The sequence below is a fragment of the Lepisosteus platostomus genome, chromosome 26 (assembly GCF_059453375.1).
Source record: "Lepisosteus platostomus isolate fLepPlt1 chromosome 26, fLepPlt1.hap1, whole genome shotgun sequence".
NCBI lineage: Eukaryota > Metazoa > Chordata > Actinopteri > Semionotiformes > Lepisosteidae > Lepisosteus > Lepisosteus platostomus.
This window is the reverse complement of record NC_142636.1, coordinates 4603400-4623188: the sequence shown is the minus strand read 5'-3', so window position 1 is coordinate 4623188 and position 19789 is coordinate 4603400. Positions and strand designations below refer to the sequence as shown.

The 19789-nt window shown below is 37.3% G+C and overlaps 1 protein-coding gene across 7 annotated transcripts in view; it reads right to left on the bottom strand.

Annotated features, from left to right (window-relative positions):
• The window catches only part of LOC148639747 (protein NLRC3-like), a 61461-nt gene extending 42359 nt beyond the window's left edge, over positions 1-19102 (bottom strand). For 2 of the 7 annotated variants that reach the window (XR_015930614.1, XM_088620912.1), the window contains exons 1-6: positions 18857-19101; positions 9522-9590; positions 8934-9032; positions 6697-6804; positions 5576-5861; positions 4244-4325 (exon numbers count right to left, since the gene is read on the bottom strand). Coding sequence is in view for 6 of the 7 variants with exons in the window: in XM_088620912.1 (XP_088477038.1) it covers positions 4244-4325; positions 5576-5861; positions 6697-6804; positions 8934-9032; positions 9522-9565 (619 nt within the window). In the remaining variant the exon portion in view is untranslated. Of the gene's footprint in view, positions 1-4243; positions 4326-5575; positions 5862-6696; positions 6805-8933; positions 9033-9521; positions 9675-10431; positions 10536-18856 lie in introns of all 7 variants that reach the window. The other 5 variants (XM_088620916.1, XM_088620915.1, XM_088620913.1 and 2 more) reach the window with 5 other exon arrangements.
• Positions 19103-19789: the final 687 nt, after the last annotated feature.

The window sequence follows — 19789 nt, the reverse complement described above, 5'->3', positions numbered from 1 at the left end:
TCCTACTGTACATTGAACTTGCATAGACACACTGGGGGACACTGAAAGAAACACCCCAAAGGCAGGTAGCTTCCAGTACTGTAATGCAAATATACAGGAATTAATGCAGTCAGAATGCATAAGCACCAAAATAGCCATCAAGATAGTAATGATATCCTGAGAATATGTGAAAAACATCCAGAATTTGTTAAAAACTCTGACTTTCTAAAGCGGTAGATTAAATGATGTTCAATGAAGATCACTTTGTATAAAATGCCTTTCCTACTGAAATCAATTGAACAAATCCCTCTCTAGCAGTAAAGCTGATTGAATCTGTGTTCTAAGAAAAGGATGATACTGTAAATGCACAATTTTCAAAAAGGAGAGTCTATCAAACACTTAATTAAGTGTATATTAGTATTTCTTAGTCAAACCTTTTCTTAGTCCTAATGTATCAAATAAAAGTGGAATGACAAGGAATGATGGAATATTAGGCAAGGAATACAGGAATACGTGTCAAAAACACTGGGCCCCTTGCTCTTCAGCATTTACGTGTTTCCACTTGGTCAGCTTTTAAGATCACATGGCCTCAGCTTTCATTTTTATGCTGACGATACTCAAATATACATCCATACCAAACCTGACACTGATGTGGCTGTCTCTTTTCTATCTAATTACATCTCTGACATAGAACTTTGGATGACTCAAAACTTCCTTCATCTTAACTGTGACAAGACTGAAGTCATGCTTATTGGTACCCCATATCAACTTCGTAAAGCCAGTCCTGTAACCCTATCTGTAGATGGTTCTGTACTTGAGCTTCAATCAAAATTGAAAAACCTTGGGGTTATATTCGATTCTGGCTTAACATTCGACCCACATGTGCAGCATATTGTCAAAACATATTTTTTTCACCTCAGAAATAGACTACGCCCTATGCTATCACTAACACATTTGTGTTCTCTCGAATTGACTACTGTAATGCTTTACTCGCTGGGGTATCTAAATCTACTCTGAACAAACTGGAGTACAGTATGTCCAAAATTCAGCAGCCAGAATCCTGACCAGGTCTAGTGCAAGTGTTCACATTACTCCTATCCTGGAGTCCTTGCACTGGCTTCCGGTCAAAATCCGTGTAGACTTTAAAATCCTCATGCTCACCTATAAGGCTCTCCATGGCTTGGCACCTCAGTACCTGTCTGAACTATTATCGCCCTACTCCCTGCCTCGCAACCTTTGGTCTTCTAATTCTGTTCTCCTTACTCTCCCCCAAGCCCGTCTACATTGTATGGGTGACAGGGCCTTCTCCCGTTATGCCCCCAAGCTCTGGAACTCTCTCCCCAAGGATATCAGAGAATCACCTTCTCTAAATGCCTTCAAATCCAGACTCAAAACCCTCTTCTTCAGAAAAGCCTTTACTTAACTGGTTTCATTCTTCACCCCTCTGCTTTTCTTAGTACAACCATCCACGGTCTCCTCTGTATATTGTAATTTTGTTTTATTTTGTGTATTCTTCTTATTTATTGTTGTTGTCAAAGCGTTTTGAGAAACCACCTTTAAAGGCGCTATATAAAATAAAATGTATTATTATTATAAAAAACTGAACAAATAGAATAATTAAAAGATTATATAGCATCTTAACATTAATAACTTGAACCTCAAAGCCAAACAGCCAATAAAGAGGGGTGGAAATCACAACTCTGACAGGACAGTTGCTGAATGAACACAGCATTTACTCACAATATGGAGATACCAATTCTGTTTAATCCCTATATTTGAAAACTAAAACTTTAGAACTATGATTTAGATTTTTTTTTCTAACTGGAAGCAGTGTGGTGTATTCAATTTATAACTGTAGTGTTGTGAGTTGAAAGACTCATCTGGGCTGTGCAATTAAATTATTTTATTTCAGATGCTTATCTTCACATCCAATTTTAAAAAAAAATCTTGTACAGTTGAAAGTCATTTTGGCTGGAGCAATAGATAATAGCCATTAATACACCATACATGTCCTATCATCACAAGGATCTGTCTATGGAAGAAGTGCACTGCATACTTACAACAACAGATCTGAATAATGCTAATATCACACACCTCCCTCCTGTGCTGCCAAAGGGAGGAGAAGTGTATGTGTATTGTTCAGGATCCACTTGCACTAACAATGTCCTTGATGTCCACAAATGGTACTATTACTTAAAAAGTAGGAAGGGATCAGGAAAAGATTCAGGTTCTGGTTTTCAGCATCATATCTATTTCTTACAGCAGCTACAGGGTAAAGAACTGTTTATCATGCACTACTTGGGAAACTTTACTTTGTATGAACCATCTCCACATGTTTACAAAAACATTTGTCTCTACAACTAATTCTACATTAACATAAATTAAGACAACACAATCTCATGAAAACTCTATTAAAATCTATCAGAAGGTAATCAGTACACAGTTTAAAAATGCCTATGACAATAGTTATAAAGCCCCAAAAAGGTAAAACAAGTAAAAAATATTGTTTACAAAGAAACAAAAAATAGCATATTTCCTACAGGTATGCTTCAAGTTTTTCTGTATTTCTGCAGCTCGTGTGAATTATAAGTATATTTGAAAGACAATGTAGGGAACATCACACCAGGCCTACTCATTTCATTTGGCTATCCTGCTGTCATGGGTGAAGCAAAAGCTCTCACTGACATGAGTAACAATGATCTCTCTCTTCAACAGCTGATGTCATATTATACCACATTTAATCTAGGTGATTTCTACTTCTCACCTGCTGTGATTCACAATGTAGCACTGATTGGGGATCCAATGTTTCCTGTTGTGTTCTTTCAACATTTAATCTAGGTGATACACTATACAATAAGAGGTGTAAGTGAGGCCAGCAGGGGGCGCTCACCCTGCGGTCCATGTGGGTCCTAATGCCCCAGTATAGTGACGGGGACACTATACTGTAAAACAGGTGCCGTCCTTCGGATGAGACGTAAAACCGAGGTCCTGACTCTCTGTGGTCATTAAAAAATCCCAGGGCGTTTCTCTAAAAGAGTTGGGGTGTAACCCTGGCGTCCTGGCCAAATTTCCCATTGGCCCTTACCAATCATGGCCTCCTAATAATCCCCCTCTATGAATTGGCTACATCACTCTGCTCTCCTCCCCACTGATAGCTGATGTGTGGTGAGCGTTCTGGCGCATTATGGCTGCCGTCGCATCATCCAGGTGGGGCTGCACATTGGTGGTGGTGGAGGGGATCCCCATTACCTGTAAAGTGCTTTGAGTGGAATGTCCAGAAAAGCGCTATATAAGTGTAAGCAATTATTATTATTATTATTATTATTATTATTATTATTATTATTATTATTATTATTATTATTATTATTACATGAAAGGAAATTCAAATGATATCATGGAGAGAAATTTTTCAGCAGCTAACTGATGGCAAAATAGATGTCATTCCTTTAGTTACTGACAGAAAGAAGAATTGTAGAAACATACCAATCATATAATTCCAGATATAGAAAACTAGATAACATACAGCATGGAGCTTTATTAGATGATGCAAACTGTTAAAACTGTTAAAATATCTCATGAAGCAATTCATCAACCACTCTTAGTCTTCTTTTCAAGAATTGTATAACAGTTTTTCAGCTGAATGGAGTATTAGCTTTTGGCAGTACTTTGACAAACATTTTAAGAATGAGAAAGTTCAACATGCTGCAAGGTTTATTGCTAAAGCAATATATCTGCTTCTAAAACAGCATAACAGCTAAGTCATTAAGCATTTAACTGACTGGAAGACTATGTCTTTTGATAGCATCCTTACAAAAGACATTAGTATGATTCTAAAACCAAAACCACTTATGCAATACTTATGTTCTTGAACATATCATGACAAAAGCAAATGGTCTACCTGAGCAGGTACGTTTCAGAATTTCATTGCATGTATATATTTTTCCAGTGTAGGAAGTGTTACCACAGGATTTGCATTTCAATACACACTACCAAGCTTTCCAAATTCTACATTTGTGAGGCCTGCTTCCTTGTTAATCTAGGATTTTGTTTCTGTATTCCTGCTCTGCCTTTCCATAGAAAACATCATTCCAACTTTGTTTTGCTTATTATGTACGGTACTTCTGCTAAGATAATGGCAAAGTCTTGTACAGTATGAAATTTAATGTAGTTTGGATTTACACTAAACTGGCAGTCCTTCTTTAGAACAGCTCACACTAACCCAATCTGTCCTTCTCCAAAAGGGCAAATGCTTTTACAAACTGACCTTGGCTGCCCATCTCCTGGAATTCTCCTGTACAGAAATCTTCAGTTTTGCCTTTATGTTCAGTCACAGCTCTCTTCATTTCCTTAAGAGGGGGGGGAATTATGAGTGGTAGAAAAATAAATTTGAGACTGTAAAGGGACAGGTAGAAAGCTTGTGTAAACTGAGAAAGTTTTACTGTACATTTAGAGTCAGATGTGTTGACTATAGTCATAGTCAGATTATGAGACTCTCCCTCAGTGCATATGCGTCTGTCCCTGGCTTTATTCAAAGACCCTTTTTTATCATGCCTGTACTCTCTCAGTGCATGTACCATGTTGCAGTAAGTTGCACTGTGGAAAGACTGTAGTGTCCATGGACCTGCCACTAGAGTCTGCCAAATATACAACTTCAAAGCCCCAGGAATAATATTTTAGTATGTGTTATCGACCATATTCTCTGGTTCACTGATTGATGGAGAGGTGTACATAGTCACATGGGTTTAATTGGCAGGTCTCTATAAATGGCTGTCTCATAGTTATAATGGTGATTGGAAGAGCATTGAAGACCTGAAGATGGCTCCACAGCTGAAACGTTATGCTTTGTTTTTTTTATTTCAGGAATAAACCTTTACTTGTTCCTTTGCAGCCTACACATGTTGATGCAGCTACCTGTTTGAATTTCTTCTACAGGAAATATATATATAACATATATAACATAATATATATATATAAAATATAATTAAATGTTTCAGAATGAGTCTTTAAAAAAACAATCCTCTGTTTGTTGATTTATACAATAGTAATTTATACTGTAGTTCTCACAATTCTTTAACATGGACTTTGGTCTTTTCTATTTTTATGTAAAGTACAATCACTAGCTGGATCTGACTTCTCGCAGTGTGTTTCTAACGTGACATAAGTCACGTGTTATATTAGACAGATCTCTTCTCGTGACGAAATATCTAATATTTATTAACTTCATTGCAGACCAAAGATGTTTACAATAATGTTCACTTATTCAGCTCATAAAAATGTGTAGCAATGTTCACAAAACTACAGTATACATTTATAACATACAGAACTTCCTCAGCACCATTTTGAGTGCCTTTCTGAACCATATACTGTACAGCTTCTGCTTTTGCACTGCTGAAACACCTATAGTCAATCAATAAACAGTAGTTTCACCAGCAGTTTTCACATAGATGACCAGACCACAGCTCAATCCCTTGTTATTAACACAGGGAACAGAAACATTTGGGAACTGCATCCAGCAATTTCACAGTTTCACAGTTTTGAGAGCACATCTGATCTCAAAAGTTAAAGAAACATGAAAATGAAACATGAAACATCTTACCTGTGTCGATCCATGTTCAGTCTTTAAAAAGATTATATCATGGCCCCTGTGCTTTTGCTCTGAAGATAGGTTGCAGGCGAGAGTCTGGTTAGACTTGAAGAATAGTATCAGAGTTCTGTGGTGCTGCTGACATAGTCTAACCTCCTGGTTTTCAGTAATCTCCACCTGTCTGGTTCTCTGCAAGGGTGGCACTGCATGGAGTTGATGGACATGTACCATATAATTGTTCAAAGCAGTTTTCTCCCTTTTGCAGAAATAACAGGCCACATTTCCTGTCTCTGTACAGCTAAAAGCAAAAGGGAATATTGTTAAACATCTTTACCTTTGTACCTGAGTTTGAAAGATTGGATCAAATTCTTAGCTAGAGCAACATGATCATCATTCAGCAGTCATTAAGGAAAGAAAGCAGAAAACCTGTTGCAGGCCACCAATTGTGTACAGATCTGTTCTCTTTTAAAGCAGCTACATATCTTTATTAAGAATGTAGATTAAAAATTAGATTATACTAATATATGAATATTGCTAAGTGATTATCCTGTGACACATTAGGTCTTTACAGGAAGATTGAGTTGTTATAGCCTCTGAAAATTTAGTTGCACATATATAATAATTCAAATAATAGGTGTAAATTTTTCAATAATTTATAATCTCACTACAGAATGCATTTTCCTTATGGAAAATGACTAAACGAAGTAAGAATTACATCAATACATTTTTGTAACTGTAATAGTTCTTGGGGTTTCCGTCCTTGTCGCTCCTGCCCTGCCAACACGTCCCTCAGTGCCTGGGCGCAAACCCGAGTCTCCAGCATAACGCAACAGGGAACTTGCCAGCTGAGCTAAAGGAGAACTCCCTCAACCCGGGTGGCTGAGATCCCTGTTACACACAGGGGTATATTCGTTACATAACCCACATAGTGACATTACAGTTGTGATTACAGCTTTTAGCAAAAGTAAAATATTTTAATTATTGTAGACATTTCTGCTTGGTACAGCATGCTGAGTTTTTTATTTTAAAAAGTTCCTTTTGTTCTTCCAAAGCAAGAAATTTTGAAGACCCTTCACACATAATCTACACATAACGAGCAGACAAAAGCACTCAGTCAATAGCAGTATCCTCACCTAGGGTCAGAGTCTTCATTTCTAAATGTTATTGGTCTTTCCATTGAATGATCGCTGCTCATTGACACACTTCTGGGCTCTGGTGACACTGGTTTTCCCAGCTTGATCCTGTAAATAGTACAGACATCTTTCCTTTAATCTTCTTTCTCCACACCTGGACTCTGAGCTGAAATACCGTTATGCCTTGAGTTCCCTTTCAGAAACATATTTGTTCATTTTTCAGTTATCTTTAGTTGCCTAGATGTGCAGAGATGGCTATGCGGTTATTGGTGGCATCACACAGTCCTACTGTTTGAAGATGGTCCTGAAAACCATGTTTTCCATTGAAGTGAAGGGAGAGCATCAGCAGTCAGCCAATAGTGTAGTCATTTTTTAGCAGCTGCATTACCTGCTAACCTTGCAATAAAGGCAGTTTAATAGCAATAGTATTTTTTCTATTAACCAATTCTTATTCCAAACATTCTTTCCCAAAATATTCATTGCATGTAATTTGAGAATTAATCTTTAATGAGGAAGTCCAGCAAATATCACTCTGCAACTCACAACTGGTAACCCACTGAAGCTAAGCAGGTGTGATCCTGGTCAGTACCTGGATGAGAGACCTCCTAGGAAAAAAAACTAAGGTTGCTGCTGGAAGAGGTGTTAGTGGTGCCAGCAGGGTGTGCTCACCCTGTGGTCCATGTCGGTCCTAATGCCCCAGAATAGTGACGGGGACACTATACTGTAAAATAGGCACCGTCCTTCGGATGAGGAGTAAAACTGAGGTCCTGACTCTCTGTGGTCATTAAAAATCCCAGGGTGTCTCTCGAAAAGAGTAGGGGTGTAACCCCGCTGTCCTGGCCAAATTTCCCATTGGCCCTTACCAATCATGGCCTCCTAATACTCCCCCTCTATGAATTGGCTACATTACTCTGCTCTCCTCCCCACTGATAGCTGATGTGTGGTGAGTGTTCTGGCGCACCATGGCTGCTGTCGCATCATCCAGGTGGATGCTGCACATTGGTGGTGGTGGAGGGGAGTCCCGATTATCTGTAAAGCGCTTTGAGTGGAGTGTCCAGAAAAGCGCTATATAAGTGTAAGCAATTATGATTAATTAATTATTATTATTATACCTTCTATTCTGCCTTCATTTTGTAGTACTTGTAACTGCTCCCCCTGTTGGTGGCTTGTGTGTATAAATTTAAATATACCATTTTTATGTTCTTTGTATGTTCATTTGATGCTTATTCAAAAACTTAAGCAAGAACTTACCTTTTCTTAATCCAAATAGACTATATTATTTGTACTCCCTGTATCTAATTTCCACCTACAGTACACTGTCCTTTAAATGAATTAATAAACACATTGAAAAGGGTACAAAAATATATTTAAAAAATATATTGCAGAATGTGCTAAGTTTTGGCAGCACTGTGGTGTAGTGGTTAGCATTGCTGTCTCACAGTGCTGGAGCCCTGGGTTCAGTTCCATATCTGGGGTGCTATGTGTGCGGAGTTTGTGTGTTTTCCCTGTGTTCATGTCAGTTTCCCCCGGGTGCTCCAGTTTCCTCCCACAGTCCAAGGACATAATGGTAGGTTAATGGGCGTCTGGGAAAATTGGCCCTGGTATGAGTGTATTTCTGTCTGTGTTGTACCCAGTGAGGGACACCAGTGTCCCATCCAGGGTGTATCCTGTATATAACTGGACAGAATCTGACTACTAGCACCTAAAACCTGTAACCTCACTGTTAGAGAACTTCACTCCATCCAGATCATCTTTACCACACTCTTCCTCAGAAATAATATGATCAAAGACCAAAACCACATTGGGAATGCACTTTTGCCTCTTCTTCCTTCTGGCAGAATTAGCAGTGTAAAAGCCTGAACCTCTAGGATACTTCGCCACAGCAAAAAGACTCCTCTTAAATTCTCCTACTCCCATTCACTTACACTCCTCTGTTTTTGCACTGAACCTAAAATACTGCCACTACTTGAATTTTGCTCACTGCTATCTGAATGCTGCTTAAAATCATAGCTGCTACCATGTTCCTGTCTCCAATAATCTGTGATGTCATTTTCTATGTCAACATTGTCTTCTTTTATGTAATTTGTTATGTCATTTGATGAAAACATGCAAGTAAGTACTTACAGTAGGTACTGTACATATGAAAACAAATTTGAACCTGAATGTGCTGATCGAGATTTCTGGATAACATTTTCTGACACTTTTATGTACTCCATATTACTTAGATATTCTCTTACCTTTGCATCTCAGGGTCCATTGCTTCAAAAGCTGCTTCCCCTCTTGAGGAAGAAAGGCCTGGGCAGAGCAGACAGGAATTTGATCCAGAACAGCACAATCTGCCAACACACAACAGAAACAGTGACATTCCGAAGTGTATTGCTCATTAACAAAACTATCACACTCTCCCCTGTAGTACCATACAGGTACATTACCAACAGTGATACATTCTCCCCAACTATACTACACAATTACCTTGACATAGTCTCTTGCAGCATGCTTCACTTTAACAGAAATACCTAACTGTTCATAAAAACAGTGAAACACTCTACTGACTATACTGCAAAATAACAATTACCATTATCTCCCTTTCCTTTTGAGGAGTACCAATATACACAGAGGTTATCATTGCCCCACACCACTGGATATCACAGAGAGGGAAAAGGAGAGTTTGTTCCAAGTGTCAGTACAGGAAAAGACTGTGAGATGCTGTTATAGAAGACAAATATACTGCAAAGTAGTGTGAGTGTAGGCACGTTCTATCAGAGAAGGACCCTGGACCAGGTGATAGGGGGGCGTACTACCAGGAAGGAAAGGAATGACCTCACCCTGAATCAGTCCTGCCACAGGGAAGCATGAAGAATTCTTGCATCGGCACCTTCAAAGTATCACTGGAGCTAAGATGAGAGGAAAAGAATCCAGGCAGAGTGGGCAGTCAACCCTGGAGAACATTTCAGACATATATTGCCATCTCCTAACACCTAAGCAGAATGGCCAGAATGAAAAAAATGTAAAGTCCAGGTGAGGTTCAAAATGTCAAAATGTCAGGGCTTTAAAACTCATCTTTAGCCATAGGGCACTCCAGAGAAAAGAACATGGGGAACAAGCAAGACAGCCTAGAAAAAAGGAAGCACTATCTCACTACAAACTTGAGAAGTTCCCCACAAGAAGTATGAAGATAAATAACAGGACATGATTAGATAAAGACAAATCTCTCCATAGAACTTAAATTAACTCAGGGTGTCTTAGAAGACTGCATGTTATTTACTGGAAGCTGGTCATGGGGGTCATAGAGTCTCCCGATGTAATAAATCTCCAGGAGCATAAAAAACATTTTAACAAGGGGGCATAAGCTAAGTAAAATACAAAAGAAAGGTGTCTGGAGATAAAAGAACCAAATAGAAAACAAGAAAGGACAAAGTATTTAAGTGTTAACAGAGACAAATGATGGTTGTTGTAAATGCTTTTCTCCAGAACGCTGCATCAGACACATGGACCAAAGTCTGTTGTTGTGTTATAGTTTGCTGTTGTCCTGGTGCTAAAGTGGCTATACAGAAATTATATTTGAATTGTATAAGGCAAATGAGGTATGAGGTTTAAGGCACTCAAAAGTTAAATGTGCACCTTTATAAACACCGCATTTCTCAATTGTTTCATAAAGTATTACACATACAAGTGATCTCCAATTTCCTACATTTGTTTTTGCAATAGTGAAACTGTCTTACTTAGGCACCATACCATTGATGAGATATCACTTTAGAAGTCCTGTTAGTTCTTGACAGTTTTTCCAACTAGTGAGATAGACTAGCTGTGCATCTTGCTGCTTTGATAGGTGTCACTCACTGAAATGACAGTAATGTCAACAAAGGAACAAGTAAGAGGTTTATTCCATGTTTTGGCTGTGAAGCCTTTTTCGGGTGTGAGAAAGACAGGACAGAGATTAAATAGCACAGAAGAACAAAAGCTTGGAGAGGGAAGGAGGAAGGAGGGGCAGAGAGGCAGAGAGGCCACTCAGGAAGTGCAAAGTGGAGAAGGGTGAAGAAAGGTATGAAGTCAAAACCTGCATGAGAATAGAGAAGATTACACAAAGATAAGTTGGTCATTGAGAGAAGGGGGTTGGTGTGAATCTAGTTTCGGGATGAGTTTTATTTCTGTTGTTTTTCTGCTATTGGAGTTGAGAAACCCTTTTTGAGAACAGAGACAAAGAGATCAGTGTGATCATGGCCCTAAATATTGATTTAAATCACGTTTAAATCGACTTTATTTAAAACCCATAAATAAAGCTGATACTGTTTAGACTTTTAATTATTTAAAACTGTATTACAGCAGCACAATGCACAATGCAAAGTAAATTGCTATCGTTGTCATCTGTGTAATAATGTTCACCTCTCTGTCCAATAATACAATAATACTATTGTATTATTACAATAGTAATAATAATGAACTTTATTGTATATGGTGCCTTTAAAGGTGGCTCCTTGAAGCGCTTTACAGGATAAAAACAATAACAACAATACTGTTAGGCTGGGCAAACAATTTTTTTTTTAAGAAATACAAAATGAGATATAATGAGGTGTTCTGGGTTAGACATTAACGAAGAGCATAACACGTGGGCGGCGAAGCGGTCGGCTCTGGCTTTCCCATCTATACCGATGCACTGCAAGTACAACCCCCCTCTCTGCGGGAGTGCTGGCTGTGACGAATTAAACCGGTTTCACAGGTATTTTCAAAGTAGAAGGGGGTGAGATTTCCGGTGAAAGACACCTCCCCCCCTCCAAAACCCAGTAAGTACAGTACTTACTAGTTAAGAAAGCTAGGCTCCTCAATGAAATCGCTTTAACATGCTAATGCGTTGGTGTAACAGTCCGGGCGTGGCAAGCTTCTAATGTCAACCCGACTATGGCGAAAGGAACCCTTCTTTCATTGGAAGACAATGAACATATTCTAGCCCTAAATGAATTAATAGCAAACATGGTTTACATAAAATACATTTTTCCAAGAAAGTTTAGTTTGTATTACGAATAATTCGTACAAGATATTGAGATTTGTTGATAATTGGAGGACAGTTTTGCTTTAATGGTTTGATATATTTGATTTTGTATTGTGGTTGTTATCTATGTTTTTGGTTGGTATTATGTTTATATGGTTGTTTTTGTTGGTTGGTCGTTATTATGGTTATTATGTTTATTGTGTCATTTTTGATTATTGGATGTAATAATCAAAAGAGAGATAGAGAGAGCGAGCACATTCTTTTTACTTTTGTAGCCAAAGGGCCTTGCAGATCAGATTCCCTTCCCCCTACGGAAAGACAGACACATGTTTTCACAGTTTAGAAGCCGCTCTTCAGACGCAGGCGAGCGAGCAGCCACTAGATAAAACATCAACTTTATTTAAACTCCAACGAAAGTATTAATGTTTTTTTTAATCAAATTCTAGAGTTTGCTTGTTGACTCCGGTATCACGTTAGTTAAGGACTTCGATGCTTAAAATGTTTAGGGAGAAATGGAATACTGGTGTGTATGTTGTACAGAGACCAGCCATATACTGTATGTTTATGTTCCAAAATTAATATTGTTTATGGCCTTCACATGCGTTACAGTATGCTCCTATTCTTTTTATGCTCAGCTACTAAGATTTCCCTTCAGTGGTAAAATTCCATATAAATATTCAATACTAAAATGGACAGAGAGAGAGAGAGAGGGAGAGAGAGAGGGAGAGGGAGAGAGAGAGACAGAGAGAGAGAGAGAGAGAGAGAGACACCAAGGGGTGAGGAACCAGGAAACTATTTACATGGAAAATGGGCGATCTCCCCAGACTGTACGCCCGTTTCACTGTTACCTGGATACCTCTTGGGGGATATCCTCTATATATTCTTGGGGGGAATATCCTCTAACAATATATTCTAACAACAAGTGACGATCTGTCAAAGTGCAATGAAATACAATATGCTGGACAGTATGCTTCTCAAAGCGCTTTACAGGATAACAACAATAACAACAACAATTTTACAAGTCCTGGGAAGAAGAATATCATCAACATAATAATAATAAACTTTATTTTATATAGTGCCTTTAAAGGTGGCTTTTTTAAAAAAAACTTTTTTTAAATGCATTTGCATTTGCACACAGCAGTGTTTACATGGAGATTGCAAACTGAATAATTCCTGCACACAACCATTGCAGCGGAATTTGCATCATTTGGCAGGGCTATGATTCATACAAGTGGTGGTGGATTTGGAGACAAAATGTATTTACATTGGGTTGCTGTAAGTGGAGCACTATTAAGCCCAAAGCTCTATTTATTATTTTGCAAAAAAATGCACCTGACAAGCTGGACAGTATGCTTCTCAAAGTGCTTTACAGGATAACAACAACAATAACAACAACAATTTACAAGTTCTGGGAGGAAAAATATGATCAATATTAATAATAATAAACTTTATTTTATATAGCACCTTTAAAGGTGGCTCCTCAAAGCGCTTTACAGGATAACAACCGATGAAACAACATTGGTTGGGAGTTGAAAATACCTGTGAAACCGGTTTGTTCACAATGTACTGTAGACACAGAGTGTTACACTAACGCATTAGCATGTTAAAGTGATTCCATTGAGGAGCCGGGCGCGATAATTGTTTTGTTCCTTGATACAGTATCTAATCTGCAAGGCCATTTGAAACAAAACAAAAACTAAAAATAAGATACAATCTACAGACATTCACAACATAAACATATCTTAAAACATTTACATATATTGTTAAATTATTACTTTAGATATATACTTTAGGTTACTGAAACAGCCATCTTTAACCATTCCGTGTCTGAGTTGCTGCAGGTAGAGACACGTTCGAAAAAGTTTATCCCAGCTACAATACATTATTTTTTATATTTTTGTGATAAGAGGGAGCAAAACATCAGTATTTACTGCTAGTAATTAGTGTACGACCTATAGTTGAAATCTGAGCCTAAATAAAAAGAAAAAGCATTTTCAGAGAGAAATTACACTGTGTTTATGTAGAATAAGTGATTAGGTTTATGAGCAATCTAATTACTTATTCGTTTAAAACGCTATATAAAATAAAGTTTATTATTAATTTGCTGGACGGAGTGGTGAACATTATTATGCATAAGACAAAGATAACGATTAACGTTAAAAGACATTTAATTAAACACAGGGTTGTGATTTAAATGTGAATGGGGGTGACGGGAACTCTTAATCTAAATAAAAATAAAATAAATAAAACAGGTTTCGATAGTTAATAACCACTTTTTATGCACGAAACACGGATGATTTTTCTTCCTCCTGATCAGTTTAGAAATCTGTGTATGCTGTAAGGTTTTTACTTCTTAATTAAACTTTTAAAATACATGTTTCGAATAGAAAGAAATCCTCTTCCTGGTACAATATGTGTAGCAGACCAGCACGTCTTTTTTCTCCAATCAGAGAGGTGTCAGATGGTGTCAGCCAATCACCATTCTGAAGCCCTACCGTAATCTCTGGTATAGGGAGACCCCAGAATTCTGTCCCATAGTTTAGATAGATGATAGATACTTTTATTGATCCCGTGAGGGAAATAAAGTATATCATTTTCATTTTAGGAAATTATTAAATGCTTGGTTAAAAGCAAAGGAGATTGTCTGTTATAGTGGACATAAAAACAAGAGTTTGCTGCGGCGTTATTGGAAACCCAAATTTAACAAAAAATCGCTGGCATTATATCCTAGAAGACACAGACCGGCTGTTTTTTATGAAAACTTTCATGCTTAAAATGTTTAGGGAGAAATGGAAGACTGGTGTGTATTTTTTCTTTAAACTACCAAGACCAGCCAGACACAGTACAGTTTACATACAGTAATGTTTATGTTCCTAAATTAATATCCTTTATGACCTTCAGATGCGTTATGCTCCTCTTCTTTTTATGCTGAGCTACTAAAATTTCCCTTTAGTGGTAAAATTCCATATAAATATTCAATACTAAGTGGATTAAAATGTGCACAGTAAAGAGATTAAATGATTAAATCTTTTCACTACCAACCAATGCACCACGCGGTGCCCTGCGGTGGCTTGTGGGTAGTTTACCGTACCGCGGGTTTGTACCATGCATTTTGATTGGCTGCATCTGTATGTATTTTAGGTACAAAGTGTAGACATGAAGCTGTTATTTCATTATGCCATCTTGACTTATGTATATCCGTTTACCTATGGTGTACGTTTGAACACAGAAAGACAAAGTATTTAATAGAAATGCATTGAATAAATGTAATTATGTAAATGTAATAAATAAAGTGTAGTTCAGGACCCTATGCAGATGGTATAATCCGGAAGTAAGTGGAAAGGGACAACAGGGAGGAGACGACGAGGATCAGGAGGGGTTGACAGACAGGGGGGTGTGATGACGGTGATCTGGTGCTCGGGGGGCGTGGCCAAGGCAAACAAGTCCAAAGAGTACAGGGGGGAAATCCAGGGCGAAGTCCAAAGTCCAAAACTGGGTGATCCATCCAAGACGAGACAAAAAAATGGTTAAAAACCAGAACGGGATCCGGTACAGGGATAGGGAATAAAAACCAGGATAACGAGGCCAGATGCTCCGAGCTCCGGACTCAGATGGTCAGGATGCCGTGAAGAAGCCTATCTGTTGGGTATCTCCTGGACCCGCTGGTAGGTGGGCTTCTGGGCGTCCATCTCCCAATGCTGAGCCCAGAATAGTGAGAGCGCCAGGCTTAAATAAGGAGGGGAAGAACAGGGGGCAGGTGGACGTAATGATCTAAAATGTGAAAGAGCCGGAGCGGCCTCAAGAGGAGGGATTAAACAAAAGTATTGCCAAGTTCACTTGTTTTAGTTTATTTTACCCATATTGAATAAATACTGTTTAACGTGAATTAACACATTATGATCCTGGAATTGTCATTTTTGTATAGGGACAGACAAGATTAAATATATTTTATATACAAAGCTTTAAATAGAGAGTGATATTGCAAAGTTTTCCTTATTTCGTTTACTCCACCCATTTTGTGTCATGCCTGGTCCACATGAATGAACACATTGTCACTGTGGCAGATGAGATGACATTCAATTTATAAAAGTCATGATAATTCTCTGGCAGAGTTCACTTAGCCTTAGAAACGAAACAGTGTGAAAACAGTAACAACAAAAAGCATTTTCATCTTGAGTCATAACCAATGACTGATAAGGAAATGGTCATTACATAACTGTAAGGAAGTCCCAATACCCTTTTTATAATTTTGTATAAAATGTTCAGAGAAGAGATCAGCTTGTTGAGATTGGGGGTGTGGAGTAGGAGGAGGGCAATCCAACCACTGAGAAACTATGTGTTCCTGTAGCCTTTATAGATGTAGTGGTTGCAGAGACATGAGGGTTGTGATTTGTTATTTTGCCTGATTGCAGATAGGACCTGTTTCAAACAGTGGAACGCACAGCTGCTGTAGAAGGACTTTACAGTGCTTCAGGCATAGCTTGTGGTTCATTTTGTACATTTAGTTTTGTTCTTTTTCACTTACATTTTGAAATGGCCAATTTTCATTAGTAAATACAAATTGTGGGAAAAAATTGCACACTTTTAAGCTAGTCAGGGACAAAACTACTGTCAGCTACTTGAAGATTCAACTGATCAATTAAGTGCTTAGGTTAGTTTAGAGAATTTTATTGTCTTACTCTTTGCCTGATTTATTTTTCAAAATAGTGAGAACAGGAGGTAAGGCCTTTCATGTAGCCTCTTTGATTGATAAGTAGTTCAAAATAAGTGATAATGGCTGATGATACAGGGAGTCTGGTGGACAGACAAAAAAACTAATCTTTATAGGAGATTATTTGAAAGACAGAGGGAAGTTTATTTTAATTTTTTAAAGATTTTTACTCTACGTATAAGACACATTTCATATGTTTAATTCTTTTAAATATTTGGCTCTAGTGTGTGTTTTATGTAAGAACATAAAATAAGTAAGCAGTATGACTGAAATATATTTAAATCCAGTCAAGAGCTACTTCCAAACTGCCTACAAGATACCAGAGGTCCTGATAGTTTTGTTGGCAACCCCTCGACTACAGGTTCCCTTGACATCAAGGCACTAAGTGTACCAGAGACAAAAACAACCATCTGCACTCATCCTGTCTCAAATGCCTGAATCTTTTATGCTTTCTTGTACTCTTTCTGGCCCCATTATATTACCCATTGGCATCCGTCGGCGTGTTCAAGAGCACTGGGTGTATCCATACCTTAAAATGATGCCCCTTTTACAGACATATTATAATAAGGAATTCATACACTGTTTTTAGGCTTAACCATTGCTATGGATATAGAAATGTTTTTGGTAAGTTTACTATTAAAATGGTTCAGGATTCATACTGTACCTGCAACATCACTTTTACTCAGAATTCTTACTGTTATGAACCATCACTATATCTGAGATAACTCAACAAGTTTCTCAGTGCAATGTACCAGTTGAATAAATTAACAACAAATTAATTCTCCAGTCTGTCTACCTCCTGTAAGAAACTTGATCATTACAGTGGACCTAAAGGATGTTGTTTTCATATCTGTTTTTTTCCTACAATTCAGCATATGAGCTATGCATCTTCAATTTTTCACTCTGATCTACTTCAAACAACTGTTCCAAGCGTAGTAGTCTAGGAACACTGCTGTGTCGTATCCCCTCCTGAGAAAGTCCAACAGGACACTTGTTGTTTGTTGTTTGTTGTTTGTTGTTTGTTGTTTGTTGTTTGTTGTTTGTTGTTTGTTGTTGTTTTTTGCACATTGCCTGTTGTTTTTTTTGCACATCGTCTGTTGTTGTTTTTTGCACACTGCCTGTTGTCTCTGTCTTTCTTTTGCTACACAATTGTATTGTTGTTGTTGTGTTTTTTTTTCTCTTTGTACTACTTATGTCCGAGAGCTAGCTAAATAGCATTTCGTTATACCATATTCCATGTATATGAGTGTAATGACAATAAACTTGAACTTGAACTTGAACACTTCTCTTGTCCGAGGGAGGTTCGCTAGATTCCAAGAGGCATCCCAACTCTCAATGTTGCAGTATTTTTTTTTACTTAAGGCTTTTTGCCAGCTTTTTTCTTGTTAAAATACGGAGTATGAAAACATAATCTTTGTACATAATCTCTACTCTAGTAAGCAGAAAATGTAACAAAAGTGAAATGATACAATGTGTTATGGATTCAATATGACTAGTGCAAACTAAACATACTATTCTTGCACTGGATATAAAGTTGATCCTTAGGTCAGATTCAATGTAAAAACATACAGTGAGAAAAGTTATTAAGGAGTTTAGGTCAATTAGCCTCTCAACAATGTTTTAATTCCTTGAGGTTAAGTGATCTTAATTCTCATGACATCCTGTTATCTGTGAAATATAACATATGTGGACTTTGATGAATTATACATAAATGCTTCTGACAAACGCTACCAAGAAAAAGTTTAAAACAGCCATTAACAAGATTTGATTAGGGTTTCAATTGCATTTTTGCCTGTCTCAATAACATTGTCCATTTGCAAAAGGGTCTACTGTATCTGTGACATCTTTCTGTAAATATTCATACTGTATTAACAGTGATATGTAATGCAGTTTTATATATAATTCTACACAAGTAGATAGTTTATTGCTTCTAAAATGTATTATTGAAATTAATCAGTTTATGTGTTAACAAGCTATATTCCTTCTATATGCAGAAGAACAAAATTGACATTCAGTTACAAATCAACAGTATGAAGCCATCTGGTTTAGTAATAACAAATAATGCAGACTTTCTGCTAAAGGTTGGTGCAGTCCTGTGACCAAGCAAGCAACCTAATAAAAAATAGTTACACCTTGTAATGGATTCCCATTAATGATACAACAGGGCAAGCGCACAGATAACATGAAGACACACCCAATATCAAGAATTAATTTTTCATTAATTTATACTATATGTGTCATATATAATGCATCAGAGCCTTTTTAAAAATGAATTTTCTGATAATACGAGGTGAACTTCTCTTTATATCATCAGATCAGCAGTCTCAGAAGATAATGCCAAAAAGCACAGCTTTTGGAAAGCATTGCTCGAAATATTGCAATGAATACTAAAATAAAACATTTATTTTTAATTACATATATTTTTTATTAATGAAAAGTTTATTCTCTTAAAAGAGACTCACCCAGGGTTCTGTAGGTTGAAATATTATCACTCCTTCATTCAGTACTAAAATGTTTTCATAACTTCAAATTCATCACATAGTTTAAATTTTGTGCACATGGCACAGAATCCCCATGCTCTCTCCCAGCTGCTACATTCAATGATTACTGAATTTCTATGAAGTGTTATTTCCTCTCTTCTCATACCCACTTCCTTCTTCTCTGTCTGTCATTGCCAAATTAATTAGAATTATGCTTGTGGTTTCTCTAATGCGACGTTATTTGAAATGAGCAAGCACTAAAGGAAACTGGCAGATAAAAATTGTTTTCAATGCACCTGAAAATTTTCCTTTACAGTGGTATCAAGTAAACATTTTAATGCACAGTGCAAACTTGATAATGAAAACATGTTATATTATTTAAAAACAAGAGCTTGTTCCGTATATCCTAACTTACTTAAGGTCACTTTAACATGCAGTATAATATAGTTTAGTATATTTTAAAAGCTGTAGATTCTATATTATATACTATATTTTTGCACCTTGTTGCATTCACATGCATAATATACAAAAATTGCACAAACATTTTGAGATGTGATTCTGTGCAAAAGCATAACAATGGGAGGTGGGGGTGGTAAGCAGGTGCTCATCCTCATGTGTCCTATAACATAACAGATCACTGATGTTAACAGCCCATGTCTGCGGTATGTTCTTTCCTGTATTGCTGTCGCATTATTTTTTTAATGTATTATAACAATGTATTGATGTGAGGATTTCAATTTACTGTAACAATAAGAAATTGTAACAGCTTAGCCTAGTGTTTCTTAGAACAGTTCTCCTAGAAGTTAGTATCTTGCCAAACTTCAGTCTTTAACAACAATCTTTGTACAGCTTTCTTCTTGGGTCTGGCTGCAAAGTAGACAGTTGGGAGACTTGGTCCGTCCTTGCTATAGCTTC